The following is a 20,966-nucleotide window of genomic DNA, read 5'->3' as shown; positions in this document are numbered from 1 at the left end:
CCCCTCCCCGAAGTCCGCGGGGGCTCCTGTGAGGGCGTTGTCCTTCCCCCCCCCAACACCCCGCAGCTACGGTGAGGGGCAGCAGCGAGGCCGGCTGTTCCCCTTCCTCCCTTCAGAGTCCACCCTGCGCCGCCACGGCCTCAACCCGGAGGCGCCCCGATGCCGCAGAGACATCAGCAGGGCTGTTCCCCGGCCGGGCAGGAACTGCAGCTCCCGGCATGCCGCGCGGCACGCTCGCGCCCAGAGCGGGGCGCGCCCCTGCGCCCTGCAGCGTCACTGAGGTGCGACGAGCAGCCGCCCGCCGCCTCCCGGGAGACCGGGGCCCCGCCCGGCTTCCCGGACCCGCTCAGACCTCTCGGTACGCGGCTCCGGGCTCCATGTCCCGGCGAGCCCGACGGCGGCCGTCTGACCTGCTCTATGCCGCCGCTGCGGGTCGTGCCCGCGGGTAGGGGCGAACTACAATTCCCGGCGTGCTGCGCGGCGCGCGGGGGCTGCCGGGAAGCGCCTCCCAAGGTGAGCGGCGGCGGCGGGACGGCGGCGAGATGAGGTTGTCGGTGGCGGCCGCGATCGCGCACGGGCGCATGTACCGGCGGTTTGGGCTGGGCCCGCGCTCACGCCTCGACCTGCTGCGTAACCTGGTGACGGCGCTGGTGCGGCATGAGCGCATCGAGGCGCCCTGGGCGCGGGCCGACGAGATGCGGGGCTACGCCGAGCGGGTGAGCGGCCGGGCCTGACCGGGCGGGGGGACGGAGGGAGGGGGGTGAGGGGCGGCGAAGGAACCCTAACGGCTCTGCCTCCTTCTTCCCCGCAGCTCATCGAGTACGCCAAGCTGGGGGACACCAACGAGCGCGCCATGCGCATGGCGAATTTCTGGCTGACGGTAAGTACCGCGCCCCACCAAATCCCTCCTTGCCCGCCACAATCGTGGTGCTGGAGCTGAGTGTGCCGCCCCGCAGGAAAAGGACCTCATCCACAAGCTGTTCAAGGTGCTGGCACCCCGGTTCCAGCCCCACCCCGGCAGCTACACCCGCATGCTGCAGATCCCCAACCGGGATAGCCTTGACTGCGCCAAGATGGCAGTCATCGAGCTCAAGGGGAACCCCTACCCACCGCTCATCCGCCCACAGCTCAACACCGAGAAGACACTGCTCAACCAGCTCCTGAAGGGCTACCGGGAGGACATGCAGCGAGCAGCAACCCCAGAAGCCCCCGCGGGCACCCCTGTCTAGGCATCCCCTGCTGCCCTGAGGAGGGCCCTGTGCACACACAGAGATGGGTCTTGGCCTGAGCTGCATGTGCACCAGACAGCTTGTTGCTGTGCTGGAGCACAGGATGTCCCAGGAAGTCTGAAAGTTGATTACTAAGCTTGACTTGCCTTGATGGGGGGCATAAGCTCAAGGCTTACTTGCTGCTTCTGTGGTTTGAAGCAAAAGAAGGAAATCAAGCTGAGAGCCCTAATGGTTAACAGTTTCTGTGTAAATAAACAGTTCAGAAAATGTGTTTACTTCTGTTTGGATTATATTCCTGTGCACACAGAATCACAGAATGGTTTGGGTTGGAAGGGACCTTAAAGATCATCCAGTCCCACCCCCCCTGCCATGGGCAGGGACACCTTCCACTAGCCCAGGTTGCTCAAAGCCCCGTCCAGCCTGGCCTTGAACACTGCCAGGGAGGGGGCAGCCACAGCTTCTCTGGGAAGCCTGTGCCAGGGCCTCACCACCCTCAGACAGTAAAGAAGTTCTTCCTAATATCTAATCTAAATCTACCTGCCTTCAGTTTAAAACTGTTTCTCCTCTTCCTAACACTACACCCCCTGATAGAGTCCCTCCCCATATTTCCTGTAGTTTCAAGTACTTTACATATTTCAAGTACTGGAAGGCTGCTAGAAAGTCTCTGGATAGGGGAGGTGCTCCAGCCCCCTGATCATCTTTGTGGCCTCTGGACTTGCTTGAGCAGGTCCATGTCTTCCTTACACTGAGACCCCCCCCAGAACTGGACACAGCACTGCGGGTGGGGTCTCACAAGGACAGAGCAGAGGAGGAGGATCCCCTCCCTCAACTTGCTGGCCACACTTTTTGATGCAGCCCAGGGCACATTCGGCTTTCTGGGCTGCGAGTACATGTGGCTGTCTCATAGTTTTCCATCCACCAATACTGCCAAGTCCCTCTCCACAGGGCTACTCTCAACCCACTCATCCCCCAGCCTGTGTTTGTGCTTAGGATTGCCCCAACCCATGTGCAGCACCTTGCACTTGGTGAGGTTCACATGGGCCCACCTCTCCAGCCTGTCCAGGTCCCTCTGGATGGCACATCCCTCCAGTGTGTGGACCGCACCACACAGCTTGGTGTCATCAACAAACTTGCTGAGGGTGCACTCGATCCCACTGTCCGTGTCGCCAACAAAGATGTTAAACAGCGCTGTCACATCCCGCTCAGAGGGAAACAAGTGACTCAGATTGGCAAATCCCCAACGGAGCAGACAATGGTGAGTCAAGACTCAAAAGTCCCAACATTTATTAACTACCCACAATGTATTACTTGGACACATGATAACTGGCTAAACATATGAGTTATGGCAAGCAATACAGTATGCCTTATGTTACTTATTGGTAGTGAAGAAAAAAGGAAATAAAAGAAATAAAGGGAATAAATAGAGATCACTGATAGGGGTTTCTGCATTGATCCCACCATTGAGGGTTCCAGGAGGCATCCATCTTCCTCACTTCACTCCTCGGGCCCCCAACCCCTCTTCCCCCCCTCCTTGATTTATACACACTTTCCTTGGGTCTGTCCCCTAGGTCAAACTACATAGCTATGTATCCCATGTATAGGCAGGGGTAAGATGTTTCATGGGATGATGTCATTAGCATGATCTTGTTAGTCTTTGTTAGCATATTGAGGGGTGTTAACCTCAATATGCATTTCATTGATAATTAAGCAAATTCATTCACTGGAGAGATGGCCCTTGAAATTTGGCCATGTGCCCCAGAGCAGAGCGGTCCTGTCTCCACAGGGCTCCCTCCTCTAGCCTGTCCGGTGCTATCCAGGCAGCCTTATCAGCTCCAAACTCCGCACCATCCACCCCATGATTGTAGTTTCATCTTGCGAGTGTCTGAGGTCTTTCTTAGCTCGGAGGGCCTCAACTTTTATCTCTTTCTCAGACTGTTTTTCTCAGTACATGTTTCTTGCAGACCTGGTTTTTTGTCTCTCACAAGTACTGGTCCCAGCACCGACCACTGAGGAACACCACTTGTCACTGCTCTCCATTCAGACATCGAGCTGCTGACTGCAGCTCTTTGAGTGTAACCATCCAGCCAGTTCCTTACTGAGTGGTCCATGCATCAAACCCATGTTTCTCCAATTTAGAAACAAGAATGTTGTGGGGGACAATGTCAAATGCTTTGCACAAGGCCAGGTAGGTGGTGTCTGTTGCTCAACATGAATAACTTATTCCAGCAAAGACTGGGTTTGTTACAGCTTCTGAGTCCAGCAGCCTTACTCTGGGGCACTCCACTTCACTGTGACAGAGCTACACCGTTCTCTAGAAGCCAGTGTGCAGCAGCGTTCAGTGAAAAATCAGTGGTTTAGTTTTGCTGTTTCAGAAGGGCTGAATGCAAGTAGGATTGTAACACTGAGGTAAGTCTTAAAAGAGACAGTATCAAAGGGACTTGTGTCATAAAAAGGAGGAGGGAGTATGGTCAGGAAGAGCAGTCATCTCTACCAAGAACTTGTACCTTAGCCACAGGTATAGGGTTGCAAGAAATCTCAGTATTACCCTATTCAAACAAAAAGGGATGGTAGTAAAACTGTTTCAGAGAGTGGTATAACTGCTGGGAGATAAGAAACTTAAATTGCTAGCTTTGTCTTTGTTTTCAAGTACAGCTAGTACTTGAAAGTCCTAGCTGTAGCTCTAAGTGGGGAAAAAAACCCCAAAACAACAAACCCAAACATGCAAACATGTTGGATTCCTTCCTCTCTCCCAAGTTTCACAAACTTAAGACAAATGAGCAATCCTGTGTAGTGAGTTAGCTGTATGGAAAAACAAATTAAACAAAAAGATCAGGTTATGTGAAAGAACTTAAAATTTGGTAATTCTCTCTTCAGGATACTTATCTCACACAGTACCACTTCTCTTTTAATGAAATCCAGTGAGAAATTAAAGGTATGTGGTACTGCTTAAGGAATAAGAGAAAACAAACTACTAAAAAGTCAGTGTTGAGACAGATCTTAATCTTTTATGTTTCTAATGACCTTGAGATTGCCCTCTTTGCCACTGACCTAAGCATCTTGTTCAGATGTTTTCCCCCTCAATAGAAGTGATGAATCCATCTGCTACTGGTGCAAAGCTTCCACATTATTAAAAGTCCATGTTGAGGCTTCAGTGAGATACAAGAATAATACCTTATCTATATTTCTTCCTTAATTGGATCTTTCAAGCTAATAAACAACCCTAGCACATTACCAGTGACTGATGGCCCAGAATGCTGACTGTAGCCCTCTGGAGATTTTCCCTGTGCTTCGGGAGCAGAGGTGCTGCCCAAGCTTATCACTGTAGCATTTCAAAGCGATAAGGCTACTGCACACCTTGAAGGTAAAGGTGAGTGCTGTTTCATCTGTGTCATCTCTTAGGATTCAGATCAGAGATGCGAATGCTGTTTGATAAGCATGAGTCTATGTTACCTGCCAGTTTATTTCAGATAGTTCAGCAGACTAACTTTTCTGTGGGACTGATGAGAAACTGAGAGGGATTTTAACCACTGAATAATTTTCCCTTATCCACCGACCTGTCACTTTCTTAGATGAGGAGGTACAGAAACTGTCAAACTATTTTGATAAAAAACTCAAGGATATGAACAATAAAAACATGTCAAGGAAGGAAGATGACTGCAGCTCTGTAGCACTAGCTGAAAATAGGGTGTTTTAACTATGTTACCATTATCCAAAACATCTGGTTTGATCAAAGGATCCAGAAGAAAGAGCAGGCAGGCATACGTAGACAAATAAATGTGAACACACTGATTTAGAAAGACAGATGGATAAAAACACTTAAGGAGAGAAAGCAAGTCAGGCTCTCTTCTGCTTGTCCTTAATAATCTGAGGAAAAAAAAGTTTAGAAAAGATAGAAGCTTCTAAGCTACACCGGGGAAAATTTCTGATACAGATTTTTTTATATACAAACCCTTAGTTTGCATACCTATTTTTTGCAATATCTGTATTAGGATTGGGACTGCTGAGAAAGCACATGCATCCTCTCACAAGCATGGTGTGTTCTAAATGCAATTCTCCTGTGCATTCATCATCTCACAAGCATGGTGTGTAGTCCCTCCAAATGCGTCCCCTAAGACTGTGTAGGCTTCTACTAAGAGGGGTCTGTCTTGTATTCATGTGGGTCAGGCTTTCAGTTGCCTGTAGTGGAAAACAAAGGGGAAATTCATTGTTAATACATGAAATCTGTTCTTACTGTTCCCTTGTATCCTGGCTACCAGAGTCAGGTCTTCTCAATCAGCTTTATAACCATGTAATACATGCAAATACACATGTTGATACCGTCATTTTTATGTTCTGCCCCCTTCCACTTCTGGAAAACGGGTGCCTACCTGACTGCAGCTGTGAGACTCTGATACCAGTCATTAATATCTTGTTGGTCACTGGACATCAACAGCAGTGTCTTGTGTGGAAAGGAAAGCTGAAAGGCAAACACAATCTGGTACCACTTTGGGGCATTCCTTACCAAGGCAGCAACTCTGATAAAAGGAGTGTCATTGGTACTGAGCTCAACTCAGCCTTACACGCCGATTTCCACCATTTTTTCCCAGATAGGAAAATTTAGCATTGGTACTGGGAGAAGCCAGAGGCTGGACGGTACGGAGCAAGTGCCAGTCTTGTCCATTCCTTCCAGCCACATGTGACAGCTCACTCAGACTTAATAGGGTGTTTGGAAGTTGGTAATTACACAAGTTCTCAGCAGCTCTTCATCCAGCTTGCTCCCATACTCCGAGCTGCCCCTAGGGGTCCTTCCACTACCACCATCTACAGATCACAGCTTGCCCAAAGTCTTCCGTGTCATAGCTAACGAGGAAGGAGGTGACACAGCCCCCCGGTGCTGCAGCCTAGGAAGACCTGAACTTGAAACCCCTAACTAAGGCATCAGTCCCAGCCACAGACGCTGCAACCCTCAGGGAGTTAGATGCACGAGCAATATCTGTTGTGATAATACCCACACCTGTTCACATTATCTGTTTTTCAGGATTTTCTATAAACTCAATCCACAATCAAACACTACATATTCATTGTCACATGATTGTGGGGCTGTACCCTCAAACATGTGACTCGAATGAGGGCGTGTTAAGGTTTTATTAGACCCTCCTCACCTAAACTAAGTAAAGCAACTAGAAACCTGTACCCCAGAGCACTCAGGAGGGCATACACCATGAAGGGAAAAGGACCTACATCACTCAAGGAGAAGGGCTGCTCTAACAGACTAGTTCATTGCATTTACCATTGTCACCACTCTCACCATCTCAGTCCTGGTGCTGCTGAGACAGCTAGAGACTCGCTGCGCAATTCTGCTGCCACTGATGCTTCTGCCAGGCAGAAGTGTGAAGACTTACACTGAGGAGCCCTCCCTGGCTCTGCGTGTGGCCGAACACTTTATCCACTACGCACTGGTGAAGTGGGTAGACAGCCTGGCATGCCAATTTGTTCGAGTTCAGCGGGTGTAGTGGGTGGCAGGGCTTTGTTTCAATAAAGATATCAGAAAAAAGGAAGAACATCCTGCGCTTCAGTTCTCCTCCCTTTGAAGGCACCACCAAAAGCCAGCCTTCCCGGATATACCAGCGCCCTAGGCATGAAAGGGAAATAAAGACACTTGTCAGATCGCTACTGGAAAAAAGAAAAGAACGTAATGAGACAAAGAGGAATACAGTAAGCTACCCTTGTAGGTTAGCAGGTTCTACATCAAATCCAGCCACTAAAAGGCACTACCAACTGAGGTCAGATCACCAGCGCTCGTAACACCCATGCAAAAATAGTAAATCAGCCCAAGACTTTTAGTATGTGAGGAGCAGACTGAAGTTGTTATAATTCCACTATGTTAATTAAGAGGACATTATCATACACAAGGCTGCTTAAAGCAAACGGAACACAAACATGGTTTGAAAATGGTGTGCGTACCTTTAAATTAACATAGACCTTCAGAAAACATAGCAAACTATGAAATTGTATTGTCCAGTTGTTTGTCATCAGTGGTGAAACAGAAGTTAGCCTAAGCATGAACATTTATTGTTTTACCCTTGTTTTGTTTGCTTGTGTGTGCCAATTTAAACCAAAAAAGTTTCACAGGTCATCTAACTATATACAGACCTCCAGTAGCTAACAGGTTACAGAGATTACAGAATGCAGATTACTGATCTAATGAGAAGACAGCAAAGGGGATACAAAACAATGTATTAAAAGGAAGGTCTGAATAGGCAGCCCCATCAGCTTCTCACAGAATAGGGCCCAGCATCATCTACCCATTAAATGAACTGCAATAAAATAAAAGGCAGTGAAATCAGCAGGAAAAAAGTCAAAACAATTTGATAAACCTAACTGTAAGGAGCAATAAAAAAGTGGCATCTACACAAATGGAATAAATAAAGCAGTGCCTCTAACTAGAAGGATTATTGTACAAGACACCTACTGATGGGAATTATGAAGACTCTGACAGTAAGTTTATCTATAAAAATTTAAAGTCATAGTAAGGTATTGTCATCTGACCTGCTCTGAGAAACACCTGCCAGAGAATTTCAGCCACTGTTTTTTGTGCCTTAGGTTCTGGCTGAGCTAGTAAGTACCTTTTAGAAAACAACACAATTTCGTTTTAATTATGGATTGTGTCTCAGTTCATATGCCACAGTCACAAAACACAGAGGCAAGTGAATTCCTGCTTAGTTTACTCCACAGGAACCACTTATCTTATCTGAATAAGAAACTGAGAAAGACAAGGGTGAGATGCAGGAATCAATCCAAGCTTAAAACACCAATGGAAGGAAGGTGTCAGCAGTGTGGGGCTGGACTAGGAACTGTTTCCCTCAGGCTAAGCTGTGATCAGACTCCCTGGCATACAACCCGAGCTGCTGCAAGTCTTGGGATACAGATCTGTGTTCAGGAATCCCAGAGGCATGTGATTTAGGAAATTCTTATGAAAGAAGGGCAAGGAAATATCCCTAGGGAAGCTAGGGATGACCAAACAGTGTGCTATGTTAAGAAGGCATTTCCAGCTAAGATTGTATTTGCCCTATATATGGAAGGCAGCAAGGAAAGCAGGGTCTCTTTCCATTGGAAGCAGCACATCTCAGAGACACTGCCAAATGTGAGATACCAAACTCCAAAGCTACTGTTTTCCTGAATCTATAGCATTGTTTTCCCATGTCTTTCCTCCTAGTAAAAGGATGCAATCTTAACAGTTCTGCAAAAGCTAGCTTGTTTTAGTCCAGCTTTCCAGAAACTAGAAAGCCCCAGCTGCCTCTTACTTTTCTGCTTCTTACATCCAATAGTACCTATTTTACTCCAGCTAATGGAAAACACAACCATCACAACTCTGTCCTAGATAATGAAAAGGTGTCTATAGACCCTCAACACTTGTTCTACTGTCTCAACATTTGAAGACAAAAAAAACAGAAGCAGGCCCAACGCTTTCAAATGATGGCTCTCTGGTCTAGCTATAGTGTTTGGAGGTTGCATTTTTTTTGTCATGGGGTTATCTTATTAGTTTTGTCATTCAGGAGAACTCTTTTACCTTTTTACTTATGCACTACCCCAGTGTGCTCAGGCACCCACACACATGCTTATGCTCAGTGTAAGCAGAGCACACATTTGTTAGCTCCTTTTCAGCTACCATCACCAGAAGGATTTTAAGAGAAATAGGAAAGAGAATTGTAAATTAATTTGCCCATTGACTGAGGATCTTTGGAGTAACTTCCGATAAATAACCTCTTTTTCTACCCATGCTAGTCTGTGTGGGTTAGAGTTCATTGTCTCCATAGTAGCTGGTACAGGGTTATGTTTTGGATTTGTGCTGGAAACAGTGTTGGTAACACAGGGATGTTTTAATTATTGCTGAGCAGTGCTTATACAGAAGTCAAGGCCTTTTCTGCTCCTCACACCACCCCCCCAGACTAGACTGGGGTACACAAGAACCAGGGAAGGGACACAGGTGGGACAGCTGACCCCAACTGACCCAAGGGACACTCCAGACCATATGACATCATGCTCAGCATATAAAGCTGGGGGAAGGAGGAGGAAGTTCAGGAATTTTGGAGTGATGGCATTTGTCCTCTCAAGTAAATGTTACATGTGATGGAGCCCTGCTTTCCTGGTGGCTGAACACCTCCTGGCTGATGGGAAGGAATGAATGAATTCCTTACTCTGCTTTGCTTGTAAGAGTGGCTTTTGCTTTACCTGTTAAACCGGTTTTACCTCAACCCACAAGTTTCCTTACTTCTACCCTTCCAAATCTCTCCACCATCTCACTGTAACAAAGCTCCACATGTATGAATTACAACCACATTCACAAGTACCTGGAGGTGTGCCTTAGAGACTTTTACACAAGTCACTGTGCAGCTGCAGCACTGCTCCTTCAGTGTTTAGTGAGAGCACTGGTAAAGCCCCAGGTGACCATTTCAGAATTTTCCAGACTGGATACATTTCTTACAATATTCCATACATAGTTCCAAGCATGCTCTGGGCATGTAGAGTCCCCAGTCACACCAGAGGTCATAAAGAAACCTGTTATCCAATTAGAGTATCTTACATGCCTGTGACTGTGACATTATGTATCTTAGCTATCAACAGAATTACTCTGATTTCTGGCTTAGTTTAAACATGCAGTTAAAACGATACTTCATGTGAAGGGTGTGAGTGAAGTCCATGAAGCTTGTAGCTTCATGTAGCTTGGGCCCTTGACACTCAGAAATCTGTAGCTGCTGCAATGGAGTAGGGACAACACCACTACTTACACTCTTCCAGAATTATTCAATGTCTGTCTTTTATTCTCACCCAGGACTTACACTCCTGATCTCTTCAGGTTTCTGTTACTAACTGTCTAACTACATGTCACCAGTTCCTCCTATTTGAAAGTCAGGCAGCTAAGCTGCTGATTATTCTTACTCAAAAATTCTTAATTTAAAAAAAAAAAAAAAGTGCTTGAATTACTAGTTATATTTCTCCACCATCTATCTGTAGAATTTGGGCAGAAAGGGAAAAACAGGTTAATATGAGTTGAGTCAGAGATGAAGGCAAGCATATATCCTCCAGTTATCTCAGCTTGGCAGAAGAAAAACAGAGCTGCCAGTAAGACCTACCTGGAGTCAAAACCTGGGTCTTCTGTCCTTTGAGCAGTTTCTGAACCCGAAGTAGCTGCAATGAGTTCTCTCTCTTATGAATGATGTCTTGGACCCACTGAGATACCTCAGAAACAGATTTCACAGCCTCTGAAATTATAGCAGTACATTCTGAGGTTATCACAAATGAATACTTATTACACTTTATATATCTTGCTGTGAAGATAAAATGAAATTAAGCAGCAGATCTTTTAAACCAAGTATCAGCAACAGATTTATTCAGTAATTTCAGCAGGAATTGGACTACAGAAATGGTGATTGGAGAGAGGGCTCTGCAGTTCTAGAAAAACATTTATTTGCCAATGAAACATTAGACAGAGGAATAATTTCCTGCATTTGGAAGCAAAGCCAGGAAAAATACCCCACAAGTGGCGTTAACTACTAGTAAATATGGCACGAAGAACATGAACTATCCTAGAAAACGGAGGCACGTGACCAATAGTCATAGAATGGTTCCGGTTGGAAGAAATCTTTAAAGATCATCTAATTCAACTCCCCTGAAGAAACATCTTTCACTAGATCGGGCTGCTTGAAGCCCCATCTAACCTGACCGTGAACACTTCAAGTGTTGGGGCACTGACAACTTCCCTGGCCAACCTGCTTCAGTGCCTCACCACTCTCATCACAAAAAACAGAGCTGCCATTTCTCCAGCCTAACCCCCGGGTCACTTTTCCAGTCAGTTACCCTACATTTTTATTCTCAATGTGTTCTCAGGGACATCCTGATCAAGATGGAGAAGGGAAATAGTAATCCACCAGAAACCCAGAGAGAGGAAGATTCTTATTCCTGTGGAATTAGATAGAAGATGAGAATCCAATTATTATTAGCAAGGAGGCTAACACTGATCAAAGTGCCAGCATCTACAAGTAGAATCATACTTGCAAGTTTATGGTACTCAGCACTGTCTGGGCTGGTGTTCTCCTGAAGGTCTCTGATGAAATGCTTGTACCTAAGATAGAGAGAGCAAGTTTATTTCACAAAAAAGATACCAAGAACAGCAGCATCTCCTATCAATCACAGAATGATGAACAACATTCCACCAGGAGATGGAGTACACATCTCTAAGCCTACCCAAACAGCTTTTTGTCACAATTCTTTGATCACATTCATTTTATCTTCAAATTTATCAACTAAATTAACCCAAGTATTTTATATATTGCAAGCTTTTGGCATTTCCTGGGGGATCTGATAAAAGCAACCTCACATATTACTTAAGTCCATGAGACTCTCTTCGTGTTCACATAAAAATGCCTTGAATAACAGACAAATTTATCTTTGAACTATTTTTTTTTAATGTCTGAACGGCAGCATTCATACCATATGTTTCCTGCCCACACAAGAAAATAAAGGCATTTCTATAAGAACTAGGAACTGCTTTTTTCTTTCTTTCTCTCTAGTCTTTAACAGAAGGATCAGATTTCTGAAAATGCTTTCTCCCAATAAAGTCAAATTATTTTCAGTCTGAAATGACAGAAGAAATATCTCTTTGAATACATTCATGAACTGGCAGAGGTCATATGACCTGCAGTACATGTAACAGAGTTTTGAAGAAACTTGAACATGAAAGAGCTGATTAATGAAAAAATTAGACCTTCTGTTAAAAAGCCACCATTTCTGCAAACAGTTCGACAGCAACAAATATACTGCTATTTCACAAATTTAAAGGAGCAGTGCAAAGAATTAGAGTAAAAATAAAGCTTCTGTTTATATCTGCCAAGCTGACTAAAAAGGTTACATGAAGCTACCTGAAAGACTGTGGTATGCTTGTTCTGAGTTATTTTCAAAGAAAGGAAGCTCTCAATATCTCAAATTTGCTTTAGCGTTGATAAGACCATAGTTGAAAGCAGCTATTTGTTCTACAGTAGCATCAGCTGGATTCTCAGCAAACTACCTGTGCTGTGTATTACCTACATACCCTCCTCAAGAAAGGGCAGCCCTTGAGTGCATGCAGCACTCACTTCATGCACTCAACCTGCCTCCTTTTGAAGGGGAGATGAAGCCTCAACGGAGGAATGCAGCAATCCAGACTGGATCTTTCCAGGCTCAGACAGCTGTGATAGGCACCAAATCTGAGGAAAGCATATGGACCTGATAACCAGAGAAGGCAGAAAAGCTCCTCCATGTTCATTAATCTCATCTCTATCTAATAACAACCATCTACAGGAGAGGAGTCACAGTGCTCCAGGTCAACAACTTCCACAAAAGCAGAGACCATCTCTGGCAGGGTCACCACTTCTACAGCACTTCAGACAGCTTGCTTTTGCTCAGGGCCTAACTTCAGTAGCTTACCAAGATGATAGAAAAGCCTCCACTTCCAATTCTACCCAAGATCAAGATGAAGGGCTTTAGGAGCCAGCACTAAACATAGCTACATCTCTGCATCAACTCCCATCCATGTACACTGATTCCACTTTTATGGCATGTCTTGAGGTCTGCTTCATTGATGTCGATATGATCCAATTTTGAGACACATTAAGCAACTTTACCTCTCATAACATGCAAGAAACTCATGTTCTTTTTTCTCCCTCTCATGCAAACACCTTGAAGACTCAGAATTGCTTGCTTACTGGTTTAACCTCTGCAGGGGCAAAGGAAGCAGATCCTCCAGCTTCCTCCCTTGGAACTGAGGTCGAGCCTCCTGGAGTTTCTTAAAACGTCGGAATGACTTATTTTTCCTCAGTTGCTCCTGTGTGCAGCAGAAAAGGCATATAGCTTTGAGACTACAGAAAGCAATACAGGCTCTAGTCTGCACCAGAGCTTGGCACTCTTTAAGACCCTTTGAGTTTGGGACTGCAGTCAAAAACACAAACATCAACATCTCTTGTGACCATGGGCAAGCAATTCCCTTTCTCCTGACCATGATTTCCCAGTGGGTAGTGAAAGCAACTTCCCTTCTTCATACATGCACAGCAATATAAAGCTCGTATACTCAGCAAATGGAAATAAAAAAAAAAAGGAAGGTTATCTCAGACAGGAAAACAAGGAGACCACCTGTGGCTTTTTGCCACTCATTTCAAGACAAAGCAATGAAGCCCCACATTCCCATCACCTCAAGATAAGTATCCAAAATGGCTTTTTCTTTTGGGAATTCAAAAGTGTGAATGCAAACAGAAGGAAAACTTCCCAATACATGCTGCAGCAGGGAACAAGCCTAGACAAAAAATGGAAGGCAGGTGGTTTAAATTCCAGATAGAGCTATCAGGACTTTAAAATAAACAGATATTCTTCTAAAATTTCTTGGAAGACAGGTTGTATTTGGAGAGATAAGTGGGAAGGAAAAACTTTTCTTATAATCATAGAAAAAAAATAGGGAGGGAAAAGGAAATCCCATTGTTAGGATACAGTTAGTAGCAGTGGGAAATATTAGGACATGTGATAATTCTCCAGGAAGAGATCACTGTGCCCTAGTGTTCCCACTGCAAACTCTCCAGGTCTGCCAGCCACAGAGGAGTGGGAGTAAATACAGAACTCTCTCTGAGAAAGCTGTGCTCCGCATATGCACATACATATACAAACACCTGAAACAAGCTTCAAAAATTTGAAGCTCTAAATAAGTAGAGAAGTTTTCACCATGCTATTATGGAAGACTGAGAAAATAGCAGCAGCCCAGAAAAAGGAAGAGAACTGGTCATTCCAGAAACAGAAGAAAAAGGGAGGGATGTAACTGCCTGACAGAATGGAGAAGGAGAGGGAAGAAAGAACATCAAGAATAAAAGAGATATTTACCCTCAATGTTTTATTTGCCTGCTCCAAATTCTCAGCATAGTGGCCATAAAGCTCCAGATTCTGACAGAAATTTTCCAGTCCTGGTCCCAGATTCCCTCTCTCCAGGTGAAGCGACAGAACACTGTGCACAAGGAGCAAAGTCTGCTCATGAGGGTTACATTACTGATGGAATTTTCACAGCTCCCTCTTGCTCACTCTTAATGCTGACCGTCCTTTGTCAGCCTCCAGCCCATATCCAGTTTGTGTGCCAAATACATTCTTGGTGGTCACAGGGTAAGCTACAGAAAACATCCCTTAAAAACACCACACAGCAGATTTACTGGGTTTAAACCACTATCCAGAGAGCGACTGGACATTTGGATATGTGGATACAGTTCAGCAGCTTCCTGGAAACACCTGCAGGTACCACCAAGGCTAGCAGTAGTAAAAGTGAATGTCTGTTTAATAAGCTATTAGCTTTATTTCCTGAAATCTTACTTTTCCATCAATATAGGGTCCTCCTCATATAATTACAGGAATCACATCAGTGTGTTCACTTACTGGCTGGCTGAATATATGGATTCCAGGGGTCCAAATATGGTTTCCAACACAGCAGGTTTCAGCGTCCCTTTGGCCTTTAAAATTGTCACAAAGAACTAAGTAGAAAAAAAGAGAGAATTTCAAACAGGTAAAAATCACAGGTCACTCAAAGGTTATTCATGGCACACAGTAGAAGCAAGAAGTCGCATGCTCTTTAGCTCAAAAAAATATCAAATGCTGTGAATGCCTCCTTAAGATCTCTATCATCAGATGCAAGCCTTCTTGCTCACTTTGACCACAACTGTAAACATGTGGAACAGCACTACAGCACTGATAGTCTACCTCAGTATTGCTAGATGCATTTGTTTGTCACCACCTTGTTCATAATCTTTGTCTTGTCTGTGTCCCTGCATTTCATACATCTCAGGCATCTTAAGGGTAGTTCCCTATATAATCAAAGCAAAGATTTATGTCTGTGTACAGACCAAAGCCAAGGGGCCAAAACCATGAGCTACTGGAGATTACAGAGGAGGTAGAAGAAAAACAACAAAAAAATGCCTTTCAGCCCCAGCAGTTATCCCATGCAGTAGGTATGCATCAAAGTCTTCCTCTTGACCCTTCCTCATGACAACACAAATAGGTATGTGCTGCCTGAAAGTACCCACACGTCAGAAGGGGCCAAAATACTCACTGTGACTACCAAATCCAGCTGCTCAAGGTATTTGTGTTCGGTTTCCAGGAGCTCCTTGGCTGTCCGGCTGCGTTTTCTCTCCCAGCGAGCCCTTTGCTCTTCCACAGGGTTTGCTCCTGCCATAAACAGCAGGCACGAGTCACGCATGGCAACCTTGGGCTGATGTACAGAAAGGTAATGATCCTGAGGAGTCAAGAGAGATAGACACACAACAAAAGAATAACCTGTGCTGCAGGGTAGGATTCTGAGCTACAATGCTCCCTACACTTCACTATGAAATAACGGAAGACAGTTGCCAGCAACCATTATTAAGAGTTTCCTTCTGCATTCCTACCTGGGTACAGGAGCCCTACATCAACCAGAGTAACAGTGTTAGAAAGACCAGACCATAAAAGCAAAAGCAGTACATTACAATGTCTGTAAGATCAAGTGCATAATCGCACTCACAAACCACTGTTTCCTGTGCTTTGCCCCATTCTTCACTCAAAATTCTTAATAAACCCAAGGAAGTTAGTGGGTGGAAGAGGTACTGCATGTAGGAGTAGAAAACAGCCATAAGATGGAGGGGGGGGGGCACAGTCATTTTCTAACTAGTTTGTGGTTCCAGAAATGAGAGACACTGAGCAACCGCTGTGAAACACACTATCCGCTTATTAACCAGTCTGCTGCTGCTCTTGTCTCCTGCAAAAGCATCATGCTTTTGTTATAGGGAAAAACACTCCCTCTTTTATCATCCGCTCTTAGAGAAGAGGCACGTGTTGGCAGAGCACTGGTTAAATATTGCTGTACCTTTTGATCAAAAGGCAGTGCGGACTGTTGTGCACTTGCAGTGTGAAGTCTGCCGTTTGTCTGGAAGCTGAGCTACCTCTACAAAAGTTCTGGCTCCCGCACGGATCAGCTGCGAAAAGATATTGTAATTGTAGAGAAGGGAATTGGTAAAATTCCAGAGACATTTCAGACATCAGTGTGTGAAACAAAACTTCCAAATCAAATAAGTACCAGGATCATTTAATGTGTTAGCAAAAGTCTGGGTAACTGAGGGGAACATGCAGTATTTTATAGCAGCAGGAGCTTCTCCAGAGGTTTATCCTCATATTCACTTGCAACATGGCCACAAGCCTAGCCAAGGCCATGTCTTGATCAAAGAGGGCAGGCCTGTGGACAGAAAGGCAGCGCTGCCGGGAACACCACACAAGAGCTTAGCATCAGCTTGCAGCTGCAAAGTACTCCCCAATACCAGACTAAAATGGTACCCTTGGCAGAGTGCCTTTAGCCAGGGTAGGTTGCAGCTATGATTTTCATTTTGCAGCCTAGTTTCTTTTAACAAATAATAATTTTAAAAAGTTACATCAGGTTTGACCATTTCCTGCTCACGCTGTCATACTGCAAACACTCCCATTATTCCAAAATACATCACAGAATCACAGAACCGTCTAGGTTGGAAAAGACCTTGAAGATCATTCAGGCCAACCATTCGTCAAGAGACACTTGTCGAGCTCCTCAGCAGTGCCCAGGTGAGAACATCGTGTCTCAGGCCTGCAGGGTGGGAGCTGTCTGCAGCCCGTGGGTAGAATAGAAAATACCTCAGGTACGTGACAGCAGCGCTGCAGCTTGCTCCTGGCCCAGCAGGCTCGAACAGAAACCACTGAACACTTTCCGTACAGTCAGTGACCTTACGACACACCGTTAGTAACATTACCTGTAACATTTCTAAATCTCCTCTGGTGAATTCCTCCCGACAGCGGCAGCACGGCCACTCCAGGTGCCCCAGGAGCGGTCACCGCCTCGCGGCCAGCCCCAAGGGCCGTGGAGCCCCGTGTGCCCCCGCGAGGCCGGTGGTGCCGGGGACTAGGCCGCAGAAGGCCTGGGGAGGCCTCGGGGCTCTCGCCTGCTCCTCCCCGCGCTCGCTCTCGGCCGCAGAGGCCCGGCCCCTCCACCCGGGGGCGGCTCGGCGGGGCCCCCCAGGCTTGCACCGGCCCCAGCCCTCGGCCACCCCGCTCGCTCGCCTCGTCCCCGGGATGGGACCCCCGGGTGGGGGCTGAGCGCGCGCGCACATTCCCCCCCACAAACACACACACACACACACGCGCGCGCGCGCGCGCACCCCCACGGCAGCACCCACCGGCCCCCATCGGGGCCCCCATCGGGGCCCGCACCAGCCCCAGCCCCAGCCCCAGCCCCAGCCCCAGCCCCAGCCCCAGCCCCAGCCCCAGCCCCAGCCCGGGTCGCCCCCTCGCCCCCAGCCCCGCGTGGAGCCACATCACCGCCGCCGCCCGTTACCTGCCGGACCCGCCGCCACCGCCCCGCGTTCAAACGGCGGCCCCGCCCCGGCGGGCGGTCCCGGGGCGGGGCCTGGCCGGGCCGGGCCGATAAGACGAGGGCGGGCGGTAGCAGCCTCCAGGCATGGTGTCCTCGGGGGAGCGGTGCCCGGCGGGCGGGGATCTGGCGGCTCTGGCGGAGCTGGATGAGGCGTCGCTGCTGGGCGTGCTGCGGGAGCGGTTCCTGCGGCAGCAGGTCTACGTGAGTGCCGGGGCGGGGGGCGGCAGGGGCCCGGCTGGCGGGCTCTCCGCTGACGGGCTCTCCACCTCTCCGCCAGACCGGCGTCGGGGACATCCTCATCGCCGTGAACCCCTTCCAGCCGCTCCCGCTCTATGGGAGAGAGGTGAGTGAGTCCCTGCGGCTCCCGCCGGCCCGGCCCCGCCGCGGCCCCCCCCCCAGCGCCTTCCCCACCTCACCCCCTCCCTTCCCTCCAGGTCTCCGAGCGGTACCGGTGCCCCGAGACAGGCGCCCTGCCCCCCCACGTCTTCGCCGTGGCCAGCCGGGCCTACCATGGCATGCTGGGTCACCGGGAGGGCAGCCCCCAGAGCCAGTGCATCGTCATCAGGTGAGGGTGACCGGGCCGGGCTGGGGGCTCGCCGGAGCCAGGCAGGGGCGGGGTCCGGGTGGCGGCCAGCGAGCTCTCGCTGGGCTCTGCCCGCTGAAGCTTCAGGTGAAGCTCATACCTAGTGCTGGTGGTGAGACAAAACCCAACTGCGCTCGTAACACATGGCTCTTGCTGAGAGCAGGCAGGCTGTGAACGGAGGTGTGTGGCAGAGAAAGCTGGCTTTTGTGAAGCAGCTCAGCTGCCGGTGCTGGTAACACAGCTAAATATGTCAGGTTTGCGTCTGGAGGACAGTTGGTATTGGAAAGATTTAACCAGTTCTGGAGAAAGCATAGAGTGTTGGTTTTCGGCAAAACAGCTCCCGCTGTAACTGCTGTAATAAAGGTTATCAGTAATGAGAGGAACCTGTTTTCCCGAAGTGGAGCTTCCCATATATAACCACAGAGTGGGAGAAAGAAAAACAGAAGCTTTTTTTTGTCCCAAGACCTTTGGTAATCTGGCCTGGGAAAAATCTTACTGTCCTGGGCACTTCTGTGGTCTAGAAGAGAAAAAAATGGGCTCATGTAATTTAAGAGCTTACCCCTGTCACAAACATTTCACTCTGTGTGTGATGTTTTTGCTCTGCTGAAACTGTGCAGGACAGCAAATAGTATCAAATAGCAGGGAAAGCTTCAAACAACATCAACTAGCAAGAAAGCCTCAAACTGCTTCAAGGAGAAAGCCTCAAAACATGCACTGTGTTCTGGATATTGTACAGAACAGTTTAAATGTTATCTTGGTGAAAATGTTAATTGCCATCTTTTTTGATTTAATACTCCTTTATATTGGTCTTCCAGTCATTTTAGCAGTATTTTCAGTCTACATGGTGTGGAAAAGACTTGCTGAATTACTGCTAAGTGTTGTGGTGAGACTAGGAGCTCACCTTGAGGGTCAGTTGAGCCCCATTCATTTCTCTAGCCTGCAAGCCATCAGTGCCTGTGCTTCACATCAAGTGGTTGGTGGCCATGGAGTCAGCAGGTGGAAGAGGTGCTGCTGGTAGGGCTCTTAGGATGGAGAACAGTCATAGTGCTTGTCTTGGGAGATGGAAGACAAGAATAAGTAACCTTTGGACATGTGCAAGAAGTCACTGTTCTGATTGTTTTCTGTCAGCAGTTTGTGGTCTCGGACATGAGAGTTTGAGCTACTCCTGTTGTGTGTCTTGCAACACTATTAACTGGTCTGTGTGTTGCTGTCACAGGAAGCTCATGGTTTTGCTCTCTGCAAGTGGTGAAACATTCATTAATAAGATTAGCAGTCATGAGGAAAGTTGGGGCGAAGGGGGAGGAAGAAGTCACTCTTGTTAGACAGTTCATTAGAACACCATGGGGACACACCAGGTTCCACTATTCTCTGTGGTCTCTTTGGTCTCCAACTTAGTGTGGGAGTTCTGGATGGCATGTTTCAGACACAGTGGCTGCCCCTAGGTGGCAAATGCTCGTTACAGTCAAGTTATCCTGTGCTGCAAATTCCACTGGCTCCTCTTGCCTTCCCAGTCCCAGTGGGTGTTCATCACAGCCTGGGTGTGCTGTGGTGCAGCACTTGGGTCTCCTGGAGATGACTTTGATTTTTTTCACAGCCTGGGGCAATTACATACCTGCAGCTGGAGAGTGTTCATGATCTGATAAAGCTGTTGTGCTTGCTGGAGGATAGAAAGGATAAGCTTGAACCATGGGAATGCTGACTGATAGTGCTTTTGTGATGGAAGGAAGTCACTGAATACAAAAAAACCATATACTGAGCAGCTACAATGTCTGGATGGCATGTTCTCAACTGGAAAAATGGTTTTACTTTCTTTGTTCACATTCAGATGACTTCATCTGTGCTTGAGATCAGGCATCTGGTGTATTGGAGGTATTTAGCCACCTATGACACATACTTGATCCCAAGCACAGCTACTGAAAGTTACAAAGCAGTAAAGCTACACCAGATGCTCAAAATTCAGGTGTGGAAACAGAGGCTTGCCCTCAAGTACACCTTCAGCATTTCCTGCATTTTTTTTTTTCCTGTGCCTACACTGAAGTTCTCTGCTTGTATGACGTTGTCAGTCAAGGACATGTTGTCTCACTGATTGTACATTCCCCCTTCCAGGACAGGGGAAACTGTGCTTTCCGAGTGCTGCTTGTTTGACTTGGAGGTGGAGGTGCTGGGCACGTGTGACGGCGGAGTGACATGCACCGCTGTGGGTTTGCGGGCAGCTCTGTGGTAGTGTGCCCACATTCTCTGCTGGCTGATGCATGTGAACGTGTGAAGTGCCTGAGATTTGAGGTTGCTGCACTATCTTGACATCAGTACTCAGTTGTGAATGAGATGGATGGGGCAAATCTCTTTGAAGAAAGCGGAAGCTGTCAACTCCAGCATATGTGACTCCAGTCGCTCCATCAGACGTTGAAGGAGGTTGTTTTCCAGAAGTTAGATGCATTTTTTTTCTTAAACAGGGCAAAAGGTCTGTTGGGTGCACCCCATCCAGAAGTGATGGCATGGGGTATACCTCTTACTTCCTTGTAGATGAGGGGAAAATTCCCCTGAAGAGGGATTAGGACCTTGTGGAATCCACTGTGTAAAGCTGTGGTGTGAGTTTGTACTCACACATGCATTTTAGCTGAAAGTCATGAAACTTGGACAGGGTAGCACTCTCATGTGATGGGACACTAAGAAATAAGGGATAGAACAATGATACAGCTGTTGGAATTTCCTTTGCTTTTTCTTGGCAGTGGAGAGAGCGGTGCAG

The 20,966-nt window shown here is 47.2% G+C and overlaps 2 protein-coding genes across 2 annotated transcripts; one reads left to right on the top strand and one right to left on the bottom strand.

The window, feature by feature from the left end:
- Positions 1-519: 519 nt before the first annotated feature.
- Positions 520-1,492, top strand: MRPL17 (mitochondrial ribosomal protein L17). The gene is made up of 3 exons (XM_074932187.1): positions 520-716; positions 812-880; positions 957-1,492. The coding sequence occupies exons 1-3, from the start codon at positions 543-545 to the stop codon at positions 1,227-1,229; spliced, it is 516 nt and encodes a 171-aa protein (XP_074788288.1). The 5' UTR covers positions 520-542; the 3' UTR covers positions 1,230-1,492.
- A 3,709-nt stretch (positions 1,493-5,201) lies between these two features.
- On the bottom strand, positions 5,202-16,220 carry ARHGEF39 (Rho guanine nucleotide exchange factor 39). The gene is made up of 10 exons (XM_074932548.1): positions 16,108-16,220; positions 15,319-15,501; positions 14,649-14,743; positions 14,109-14,229; positions 12,950-13,068; positions 11,261-11,331; positions 10,343-10,471; positions 6,611-6,840; positions 5,597-5,685; positions 5,202-5,405 (listed from the first exon to the last, which is right to left on the bottom strand). Exons 2-10 carry the CDS (start codon positions 15,463-15,465, stop codon positions 5,390-5,392), a joined length of 1,017 nt encoding a protein of 338 aa, XP_074788649.1. The 5' UTR covers positions 15,466-15,501; positions 16,108-16,220; the 3' UTR covers positions 5,202-5,389.
- Between the last annotated feature and the right edge of the window lie 4,746 nt (positions 16,221-20,966).

Source organism: Athene noctua, chromosome Z (assembly GCF_965140245.1).
Source record: "Athene noctua chromosome Z, bAthNoc1.hap1.1, whole genome shotgun sequence".
NCBI classification, from domain to species: Eukaryota; Metazoa; Chordata; class Aves; order Strigiformes; family Strigidae; genus Athene; species Athene noctua.
Note: the sequence above shows the minus strand (reverse complement) of the source record. Positions and strands in the feature narration are given on the sequence as shown.